General features: G+C 53.3%; 1 protein-coding gene and 1 pseudogene across 1 annotated transcript; one reads left to right on the top strand and one right to left on the bottom strand.

Annotated features, from left to right (window-relative positions):
* Positions 1-131: 131 nt before the first annotated feature.
* On the bottom strand, positions 132-1,736 carry LOC101785645 (annotated as a pseudogene).
* Positions 1,737-10,417: 8,681 nt separating this feature from the next.
* On the top strand, positions 10,418-11,430 carry LOC101785245 (protein DMP2). The gene has a single exon (XM_004984211.3). It carries the CDS (start codon positions 10,517-10,519, stop codon positions 11,108-11,110), a length of 594 nt encoding a protein of 197 aa, XP_004984268.1. The 5' UTR covers positions 10,418-10,516; the 3' UTR covers positions 11,111-11,430.
* The last annotated feature ends 532 nt before the right edge of the window (positions 11,431-11,962 follow it).

Here is an 11,962-nt window from a genome sequence, read left to right as displayed (position 1 = left end):
GCTCTTGGCTACTGTCTGTCTTGTCGGGTTGCATCAGCAGCGTGCAGCGATGATGTTCCATGTGCAGTGAAAAGACTGACAGGCAATTTACATGAGCTGCTCGGCTCACATTCTCTTTTGTAAATTTTAAATAGGATAAGGCACGCTAGGACAATCTTTATATAAGTTATATTATAAATAATAACGACGAAGCGGCTAGCCTGACAGGCAGATAATCAGAATTACAGACGAAAACCCTTGTGCTCTGCTGCTCGAGCCTAGACAAATCTACCAGTAAATGATCTTTTCTTATGGACGATGCTATCTGCAAGAAGGCGGCGAATGCTCAAGCTGAAGTGAGGTGAGCAATCATGAGTTCATGCCGCCCGCGTGCGGCGCGGACCTGAGCTCCTCCAGCGCCGCCCTCGCCTGGTCCTGCAGCAGGTCGATCCGCCGGAGGTACACCTCCAGCTCCCGGATCCGCTGCTGCCGCCACTTCTCCCCTTCCATCGGCAGGCCCGCGATAGCCGGCGGCGGCTCCAGCCCCATCGGCGCCGCGCCGCCGCCGCCGCCGATGCTCAGCATCGCGCGGACCATCTCCTTGAACAGCGCCGCCAGGATGGGGTTCTCCACGGTGCTGCCGCCGGTTACGGCCGTTGCCGCCGCGGCCGCGGATAGCGCGGCCGGCAGCGCGGGGTCCATGCTGATGCCGCCCACGCCGACGCCGCCGTCCATGGGAGGCAGCCCGGGCGCGGGGAAGGACGGGAGCGCGTCCTCGGCCATAACGGCATGGGCGGCTGGGGCAGCGCGAGCGTCTCGGCGGCCGCGTCGGCGGGGAAGTCGCCCGTGCGGCGGCGGCGGCCGCGGCGGGGCCTGGAGGTGGGGGACTTGGTGGACTCCCCGTTGGGAGCGACGGCGTCGATGATGGCGAGGGGCCCGTCGTGGGCGTTGGCGCCGGAGGCGCCGCCCTCGTCGTCGGAGTCGCGGCCGTGCTTGTCGGAGTCGGGGCGCCAGATGGTGCGCGCGATCTCGAAGATGGCCTGCTCGTGCGGGGAGCGGAAGGTGAATCCGGCCCCGGCGACGCGGAGGCGCTCGACGCAGTTGCGGTACTTGCGCTTGAGGCGGCGGATCTTCTCGACGAGCTGGTTCTTGGTGAAGCCGGTGTGGAGGCGGCGGCGCATGTCCTCGTAGAAGGGGGTGGTGTCGTACTGGTGGGAGGCGAAGGAGGTGCCCCGCTGCGCGGTGAACTCGGCGAAGGCGCGGAGGATGACGATCTCGTCCTCGTCCGTCCACAGCCGCTGGAAGAGCGGGCGGCGCTCCCCGGCGGAGGCGGGCGCGGCGGCGGTGGCGGCGGAGGCGGGCGCGGCGGGAGGGGAGGAGAAGACGGGGGTGGGGTGGGGGTCGACGGGGAAGTCGAGGTCGTCGGAGTCGCCGTTGCCGTAGGCGTCGGCGTCCGGGAAGGAGGAGGATACCATGGCGCCGGCGGCGGAGGGGTCGTCGACGGTGGGGAACATTAGATCGGATCGGATCGGGGTCGGAGGAGAGGGGGGTGGGGGGATCGATCGGCTCGAGTCGTGGGGGCGCTAGGGTTGGGGTTTTCCGGTGGACTGGGCTCGAGCTTGCGCTCGGGTGGGGTGCGTTTTGGGTTGGGTTAAGCCAGCCAGCCAGCCTAGGCGGACTTGGACTGCGGCATGGTGCGGGCGGACGCGTGAGTTGGTTGCGCCACGACTGAAAAGTGGGCCCGTTCTCCAGGGATGGAGGCGGAGATTGCGACGGGTTGAACTATTTTCCGGCTTTCCGCGCACACTTTTTTTTGTACCTTCGGTCTACACGTGACAGCGCCGTGCGTTGTGCGAGGGAGGGCGGCGGTGGCAAGAGATCCTCATTTGCAACTTCGAACTCCTGTTGTTATCGAGTGCAAACAAGTGCCGATAAAAAAAAAGTACAAACAAGTGCCTATATACACAATGAGTTCATCCGACGCAACCACTTTCAGAACAAGAAGTTAGGTCCACAGGCTACGGCAAATTAAGTTCGATGTTTAAGGAACCTTAAGATGAAGGCTCTTTATTCTATCAAAAAAAAAAGATGAAGGCCCTTTTGCATTGTACAAATTGTGACACGGTTAACAGGGGGAGATGGTAAATGCTCCGTAGAGCTAGAGCTGAGATAGTGAGAGTCGTGACGAGGGACGTGAAGGGCTGTCAATTCGCGTGCTGGTTTGTGCCCTGTTTTTTAGAGGAAGATGTGCCCATTGGAGGCAGCCGATCAAGAAGCTCTATCCTAAATTTGGGGAGTGTCTACTCATCTTCCAGGTGATTTCTTTGTTAGTGATCAATCACTTTTTAGACCAATAGCATAATGACACATCACAGCTAAACAAAAAAGAAAAAACTGAATGATACGACAACTATTTTCAACTGGAAAAAGCAAGAGACATGCAAGAAGATAAAACTGAGTGACAACAACTACAAATATCACCCAAAAGCTCCCGTTTCCTGTGCTGTTCAGGTCCATCGTCACAAAAGTGAGCCATATCTCTTCCACGTGACTTGGCATTGTGGTTGATCTAAACTTTCGATGCACACGCAACAACAGCAAGGACAGCCAGAATAGACAACACTGAGATTACATAATGATCAGCAAAATACTGATAATTATAAATCAAAACAATTAATTAGATTCATTAACAGAAGAATGAAATAACTGAGAATATAGAATAGCGACAATACTCAATTGTTGATAACCATTGAATAGATGTGAACAATGTACACTGAAGAAACATCTGAACTTAAAAGTACTGAGAACATAGAATAGTAACAATACTCAATGATTGAAATAGAAAATGAACACCCGAATTGCACAAGGTCTTAGCATAGCTCTGAACTACATTCTTCCATGTGTGTTCCCAAAGAAATCAACCGACACTATCCAATCTTGCTTTTCATGTGATTCTCTTATACGCTTTTCATCACGAGGTGCAAGACAAATCACATCTTAATGAACAGGTCGTACATTGTTTCTAGGTTGTAGGTTTTCACATTTAAAGGTGTCGTTGTCAAGATTTGCGGATCAAGACTTAGACTAGTAAATTTCTTTTATGCGCGTAAGGCTTCGGATGGTGGCGTGGGAGACACGAGGTTAGACTGGTTCGGGCAAAGGAGCTGTGGCGGATCCACCTCGGATTAACTTGGTTAAACATGGTTAAGTCGCCTAACACGCGACACTCATGCCTTAGCCAAGTTAACACGAAGTGCCGTCGGATTTCATCCGATTTAACCACTTAGACAGGACAGAATTAGCAAACTCACACGAAGGTGAGCGGTTCCAGAGAATACAACAAGTTCACTGATTTTAACCAACTTCACCATTTAGTTTGGCCATAAAACAAACATCAGAGTTTTTACAAGGTTTATAAGAAAACAACAGAAGGTAAACAACGAGCGGAAGCTACTTCGTCGGGGTCAGACATCCCTGGTGAGGCCAACCGGGACATCAGTGATCCCTCTCCTCGCCGTCCGAGGAGGGATCCCACTCAACCGTCCAACCTGGAGGGAGTTGGGGCGGCCAAGTGCCAACAAAGGAGGGCTCAGGGGCAGCAACTTCACCTGAAAAAGAGAAGCCACAACAAGACTGAGCTACTAAGCTCAACAAGACTTAACCGATAGGAGGAAGCTACTCCACCGCTCTAGACATGCAAGGCTCTTTGGCTGAGGGGTTTGTTTGCCAAAAGCACTATGTAAAACCCTATTTTCAAAGTTTTAGCTCAGATTCTAAGTTCATTATCCGGTCTAGGTTAGCAACTTACTCTAAGCAAATATAGAACCAACCAAAAGGTATATATATATCCTCATCAAGACCATGTCATCATCAGATTCCATTATTACTCAGGGTGACATAGCGATCAAGTAGTCTCAAGCTGTGAGAGGCAGACGAATCGATTCGAGTTTTCTTAACCATGCATGGCGAACCTAATCTCACGACATCCGCGCACCACAAGGGTCGCTTCCCGTGTCGGCCGTCCCCATCAATTCCCAGGCGCGTGTCAGGTCCAAACTTCCCTTGGCATGCAATGCTCCACAGTCCCGGTCTCTACTGTACTGTGACCGCACTTGCACCCACATGATGCACCATGGGAACCTCATTCCAGGGACAGCAGGGGTATAAGCCACGCCCTAGTTCAATCAGGTACTAGGCTTCCCCATCCCATACTAGGTATGAGATTAGTACTTTCAAACACTTGATCACGAACACCACCACTGTCGGGCCTTAGCAAGTTTCATAGACAGACGGCGCGATCAGCCGACCACCAAAGAGTTACCCAGAACCTTGCCCCGTCCATCGTCCTTATAGTTGCAACAGAAGAGGAACAACCAACTCCTACAACTCGCGAGTGACAGGAAATCACTCGGCTTTTACCGTTTCCTATTTAAGCAAAGCATCTACTCGGTCCAACAACTAGTGTTCAGATCAAGGGATCTAAGTCATGCATCTACGGTTTCAAACAACTCCTATACGTAAATGCACAAACAAGATAAAGAAGGCATGCGCAAGTTTAGAAAAACATAGGGAGTTCATGCATCCGGGGCTTGCCTTCAAGCGGAGGGGAGGGAAACTGGTCCTCAAAGGGCTCTGCTACAGCTCCTGCGGTCGGTGGCTTAGCTACTGCTCCATCTTCTTGCACCGGGTGCAGTTCGTAGACGCCGTCAGCGAGATGCAGCTCTACACGAATGCAATGCATGGGTTAGCATTTAGACGATTATTTCAACAGCCACACTTGCAAGTTTGAGCCCAGAAACTTGCGGCAAGTTACGGAAAGGTGGGGAGGTTCGCTTGAGTTGGTGGAGATCAAGATATGAGGGTTGGATGGGAAGGAACTTATGATCAGACCCTTAAACTAGAGGAATAGATGTGCTGGGATCCTCAGACTTAACGCAGAGAAGTCCCCGAGTTTTACACATATACCCTCGGTTGAAGGAAAAAGATACAGACGAGCCCTCGGGCGAGGCGAAGAAAGGGTCGGCGAATAGACAGGGTCGGGCGAGACGGAACAAGGGTCGGTCGGACAGAAGGGGTCGGACGAGGCGGAAAAAGAGTCGGCAGCTTACCTTCGTCCTTCAGGTGAAGCTTGGGGTCGGGAAGGGGCAGGCTTGGGCGGAAGGATTAAGGCTTTGGACAGCGGCGAGGTTCGGCGGGTTCCAGCGGCGGCGGTGCTTCTTGTGGACCACAAGCAAGCATTTGCGCAGCGCGGAGGAGCAAGCGGCTAGGTGGATTGGGGAAAGGCGGTGTTGAGCGGAGAGGAGAGTTCCTCAGGAACTTAAGCGGTAGCGCTTTGGGCACGAAATAGAGAGCAAGGTGGGAGGGCAGCGATGGCGAAGGGGAACTGCGGCGGGGCTCTGGCATTCCCTTTTATAGCCGCGCGGGAGAGAGAAGGTTGGAGTGGCACCAAGACCGGGGAAGGAACGATGGAGTTCGCTGCCGGGGCGGTGATTGAGCAACGAGGGCGGTGGAGCAGGACTTTGGGGATGACGCCGGCGGTCATTGGGCACCAGAGACGGGGCGGCGCAGGCGCGGTTTTGCCGATGGTTGAGATTTGGCGGAGGTGGGCGTCGTCGTACGGTGGATGGAAGTGACCGCGGGAACGGCGCTAGAAACAAGGGCGCACAGGTGAGAAGACAGGCGGCTGCGGTCGCGCGGGCGAGCGCGGAGCAACAGATTGTCGGGGGTGGAGTTCTGACAGGGCGGGAAAAGAAGCTGTCGCGGCCGTGGTCTGGGTTGGCGGAGGAGGAATCGTCGCGTAGCGCGGACCAGGGCGGCGCGACTGTGGAGGAGCGACGGAAAAGACGGGCGGCATCGGGCTCTACAGCCGGGGGTCTGGCGAGGTGATGATGGGCGCGGGCGGCGAGGTGCTGCAGAAAGGGTAGCAGAGGAGCTTCCGCTACGATTGGGGAAGGTGGCACGAGAATCCATCCGGTCGTGGCCGGCGACAAGGCGGAGCGGCGGGTGTCGGAGAAGTTGAGCCACGCGGCAGGGGAACTCTGGAGCGGGCATGCAACTCGAGTGCGTCTGTCGCGGGAGATCAGGGAAAAGATTTTGTGGGTCCACCGGTCAGTCTCGGTTGGTCTACTGCTCAGATTGAAGGGAGGCGTTGTGGGAAGTCTTAGAAGGATTCGACGGTGAGTTGGGGTCGGCGGGGTCGGGACTGGGGGAAAAGCGGAGAGGGGTCGGATCTTAGGGGTCGGAGCCGGGGCTGGAGGTTGAGTACTTAAACTCGGGAAAGCTGAGATAGGGAGATTAAGGACTCGGATTAAGATTAACTCGAGAGAGTTTTGGGTCGATCGTCACAGAGGCCCTACGTCCAGTATCGAGGCTGCTCATGTTACCCACGCGGGGTTCTGTAGTAGGGGTTACAGATGGGCGAGAGAGGGAACTGATCCCAGGTCTCTTGTGTGTGCTTGTGCTCTAAGGGACTGTGAGAATGTGCTGTTGGCTTGAGGAAAAGAGTCTGAGTCCCCGTCTCATGGCCCCCGGTCCTCCTTTTATAGCGCAAGAGAGAGACCGGGGTTACAGTTGAGACGGGCCTTAGGAGAAGAAGTCGAAAGGATAAGCCAAGTAGAGAAACAATACAAAGGGGGAGGGCCCCGAGGCCGCCGCTCTTGTTCCGGCCCCCGGTCTCTGTCAACGCACCCGACGAGGGAGGGCGATTCCCTCCTGATCTTGTCGATGATCTCCCTGGTCACCGTCGCCGTCGAGCGTGATGATGAGCCTTAGCCTCGGCATCCGTGCCCGCCGGGGAGGAAGCCCGAGTCTGTTGCCCCACCGATTACCGTAAGACCCGGACGTCGCGTCCGTGACACTGCCGTTGGGAGCACGGGGCGCGAGAGTAAGCGATGCGTCCTCCTGTGTCGTTCGGCGCGGCTCATGAGTACCCTGTGGCGAATCAGAAGGAGCTGCGGCCACTGCAGCCCACGCCGCACGGCCGGGCACCGGTATTCGTGACCGGTTACGTTGGGGACGCTGCTCCCCTTTTGGCTTGACAGGGCCGCGGCGCATTTATGGCGAGGTCAACAGGGGGACCCACGAGATCGTTATCCTGATCCTCCAGCCCGCGCCCGAGGAGAATATCCATCTCGTGGACCCGAGTGAGTCCGACCCCCGCGTCCAGGGTCGGGCGAGGCGGAGTTTCTGTGGTGGGGGCCGGGCGCTCCCGACCCCGGTTCCCTGGGTCGAACGAGGCGGAGCCTTGCGGCGGGGGGTCGGGCGCTCCCGACCCTGGGACCGCGGTCGGGCGAGGCGGAGCCTTGCGGCGAGGGGTCGGGCGCTCCCGACCCTGGGACCGCGGTCGGGCGAGGCGGAGTCCCTCCATCGAGGGGTCAGGATTGTCCGACCCCGGGGCCCCGGGTCAGGCGAGACGGAGTGGGGTGTTCTCTGCCTTCACTGGGCCGGATGTAATCGTAATTACCGCAGGTGGGCCTGAGCCTTCATGACTGTCGTTTTGAGCGGTATTAGGAGGTCGTTAATATTTCCCCCCAACAAAAGGGGGGCTACCCACATGCTCAGGGGTGGAACCCAGGGCCCGGTGACCCTGGCCGTATGCCCGGGCTCTGAAGAATGTCACAGAGAAGACCATGTTCAGCCGCCCATTCAAACCATCCCTTTAATTTATAGTCATAACGTGGCAAGAGAGAGCACCTTACTTGATCTTTGCCGAGGCTCCATCTTATGCATGCGTCCGCCAAATGCACATGCTCAAGTGTAAATTTGCCCTAAAAAATCAAATAGTGTTAATAGACAAATCACACCCCATGCAATTCTTCCTTTTAATAGACAACTATATGAACATGAACACAATTGGTCAGCAGTCCCTAAAAAATCAATTGTTCTGTACATTCCAAAAGAAAAGAAAAAATAGCTAAAATAGCCAAATAGTTGCAAAGCACTACTACATTCAAAGCCATTTTTGCCTTAAACAACTCCAAAAGAAACACTGTTGAGATATGCTTAGAAGAGTTTAGTGAGATTTAGTTCATCACACATGCTTCAGTGAGATTTAATTCGTGATTCAGCATACCATCTAAAGTTGTAAAACCCTATAATTTTTGTTGCATGCCTATTGCTCAAACAATAATGTAAGTTACTTGTATAAAAATAAAAGCCCGCAACTCATAGAATCTCAGCACTACTAGTAAAAAAGTAGCATTAGTGAGGTACGTGGCAACAACCATACTTGAAACATGCTTTGCGAAACATGCTAGCTAGCTTTTTATATTGCATATGGTGATCGGATTCGGCACTTGCGTAGAAACATAACTATATACTTACTAGTCAACCTGACGCTATGGATTTATAGATAGGCTGACAACAAACAAAAAACTGAATTTGAGTGAAATCAAAAGAAAAATATATAATATGCCTACAAGAAAATTAGAAATATACTCCAAAAACATATTCATTAAAATTGATTAAAAAAGTCTTAAACAAAAGTGATAACTGCTAAAGAACACACACTCCTGGTACCAAAAAAGGATAACTTAAAACCACACGCACTGCTAATGAATACCCGGAACCTAATACAACGCCTAGTTGAGATACGTGACATTCCTATTGTTAGTAGGGTCATTCATGGCCCAGGTCACCATACGACCTTAGGAAAAGGAAGGTCTGGTTTGATTTCTCCTGGTTATTTTTAGCACCCGTCATATCGAATATTTAGATACTAATTAGAAGTATTAAACGTAGACTATTTACAAAACCCACTACATAAGTGGAGACTAAACAGCGAGACGAATCTATTAAGCCTAGTTAGTCCATGATTTGACAATGTGTTACTACAGTAAACATTTGCTAATGATGAATTAATTAGGCTTAATAGATTCGTCTCGCCGTTTAGCCTCCACTTATGTAATGAGTTTTGTAAATAGTCTACGTTTAATAATAGTTAGTACCTAAATATTCGACGAACTAAACGCCCCCCGAAATGATTTTGCTCACCTTACCACCACCTGCCATCAGCAGGCGGGCCTTGTTGTTCAACACCCCCAGCGCCCGGACCGGCAATCGCAAAGTCTGCTCCTGACCACCACAACTGCAGAATCCACGAGGAGCACGCACACTGCTCCTGACTCAAGAAATAGATTGATAGGACGGAAAAGAAGAGTAGAACGAGGTGACCGGGATAAAACGCTCTGACCGTCACCGGCACTGCAGTCCATCAAAATCGCCGCCCTCGCACCGTCCCTCGTCACCGCCGTACGCCATCGCTCATCGTCGCGCGCCCGCCATCGGAGGTACGGGCGTACGGCGAGCTCTACAAAGAAAAGTGGAAAACAAAGCACACACCACGAAGCTGTTGGGCCAACAAAAATAACAACACACATCGGCCTGTTAACAAAATAAACTGCACGAATCTTGACGGAATCCCAGCCATAGGTATCCCGAGTGAAATGAAGGAAGAAAAATCACCCGATAGATGTTTAGGAAAACCGTAAATTTGTGCCTAGGCCTAAGTTTAATATTCCCATCGACCCAGTAAACTGGGCCCAAAGTCACGCGGAGACTTTGGGCTACTCGCAAAAGTGCTACTACGCCTGGCCCAATAATGTAGCGGCCTAGCGGGATTATTATTTTGAGACTGGGTTCAAGTTGGAGACGGGCTGGGCTGTTTTTGCTAATTGCTGTCATCACGTAAATAAACATTGATGAATTTCTAATAACGGGCGGTCCGTCGAGTGGTTTAGTACAACCTACTACGACTATGCAACATATTCCTTGTCTCCTCTGGAACGAACGACTTTACACCAGAAAGAGGCATGAAACCATGCATGTCATCAATCAGTCAAATAAACAAGAGAGTCGATCGGCACGGACTGTGTGGAAGTAACACTTAGCTAAGGGAAGACGAAACACTTAGCTAGCACGCACGCTGCCTATCTTCCCAAATTAGTACTAGTAATCTTAACACACAAACACTACCTTTTTACCTTATCAGTCAGGCACACCCCGCCCGGCCATTTCCAGTAATAGCCATCATTTCTTTGACACAAGCAACCATCAGTTGCTAGCTCGCAACAATTAGACAAAGGCATGTACATCTCTTGGGAACAAAAGGAAGCAAAATCCTGCCGGTCCCTTCATCCTGGCATGCCAAGCAAATTAAAAGCGAGTATATATTCATGCTGAAATAAAGTGGACGATAGAGACCGGCTTTTGCATGTCATCCCTGCTTAAAGCATGCAAAAAGGCTATCGACCGATATCCATGTCGTCAAGGAGTGCAAGCAAACCAACACCGCCGACCCGGAAACGGATGCACCATCCTTCCAAGCAACCCTCCTCCGTCTCGGCTCGTCCACAAGTCACAAGATGCATGCTCCGCTAGCATCTACTAGCCATCTAGCTAGCAAGCAAGCAGTACCCCTGCCCTATAAAACCATAGGCGCCATTCGATCGCAACTGGTCGCGCGCGCAGCAAGAAAGAAGCTACACTTTGCTCAGCTACCAGCAGCCAGGAGGAGCGAGCATCGACAGATCGACCCGCGATGTCGTCGTCGTCGTCGTTGGCGCCGAGGAGCGGCGGCGTGAGCATGGCGGACCGCGCGCTCCGCGGGATGGCGGACCTGATCAAACTCCTTCCCAGCGGCACGGTGTTCCTGTTCCAGTTCCTGACCCCCCTGGTCACCAACAACGGCCACTGCTCCACCTTCAACAAGGTCCTGAGCGGGTCCCTCGTGGCGCTCTGCGGCGGCTTCTGCGCCTTCTCCTCCTTCACCGACAGCTACGTGGGCTCCGACGGCCGCGTCTACTACGGCGTCGTCACGCGCCGTGGCCTCCACACCTTCTCCCCGGACCCCGACACGGCGTCCCGGGACCTGTCGGCGTACCGGCTCCGCGCGGGGGACTTCGTCCACGCCGCGCTGTCGCTGCTGGTGTTCGCCACCATCGCGCTCCTGGACGCCGACACCGTGGCCTGCCTGTACCCGGCGCTGGAGGTCAGCGAGCGCACCATGATGGCCGTGCTCCCCCCCGTCGTCGGCGGCGCCGCTGGGTACGTGTTCATGGTGTTCCCCAACAACCGCCACGGCATCGGGTACCAGCCCACGCGCGCCACCGAGGACTTCGAGCACAAGTACTAGCCCATGCCCATGCATCGATCGACGTCGATCGGCGTGCACTGCCGCCGCCGCCGGTGGCCGGAGCCGCTTTGATCGCTGCGAGTTGGGTGATGTATCAGTGTGTGAATGTGTGATGGATTGTTTGGGTCTCAAAGAGTCGGGACTCGATCGAGTCAGCAGCTGTGTGGAAAGCGTGCGTGTCAGGGACGGTGATGTGTGTCGTCTTCGTTTTGTTTGATTTCATCAGGTTTGCTTGCATACTGGGTTACTGATACTCTGTACAGTATAGCCATTGCATTATTCCTGTCCAAAGATTGGAAGCTTTCTGCTTCTCTCGCCAACTCCCAGCTGACTACATCGAACTGAGGCAGGCTCTGCTTGGTGCTTACGACTTGGCCTGACCCGTCCCGTCAGTCAGGCCTTGCTTTTGCTTCCACTCAAACGCTCGCTTCCGCTTCTCGAGTACTTGAGCGGCCCGTGTTGCCACAGTGCTTATTCGATGATAGAGATGCTGCCGTGTGCACGATCGACCTACATTTGTGCGTGCTTACAGCGTCACGGCGAATAGAGAAGAGCCTCGGCGTCCAGTCAGGCGCACACATCGCGTGACGACAAGTCACGACTTCCCAATTGTCGGGAAAAGGAAATGAGAGGAGGGAAAGCAGATGAAGGCCCAACAAATTTTATTGGGCCTTACATCCTGAAGATTGAGCCCATCAACATGCTCTCTCAGACAGTGAAACAGATGTGAAAATAAAAAAATGGATGAAGGCTGACGCTGAAGCTTTCTTTTGTCCGAACTGTCCTGCTGTATTGTATACTATACTTGAGAGTTGAGACGAATACAATCGAATATGATGGCTAGTTCTGTGC

Source organism: Setaria italica, chromosome IX (assembly GCF_000263155.2).
Source record: "Setaria italica strain Yugu1 chromosome IX, Setaria_italica_v2.0, whole genome shotgun sequence".
Taxonomy (NCBI): domain Eukaryota; kingdom Viridiplantae; phylum Streptophyta; class Magnoliopsida; order Poales; family Poaceae; genus Setaria; species Setaria italica.
Note: the sequence above shows the minus strand (reverse complement) of the source record. Positions and strands in the feature narration are given on the sequence as shown.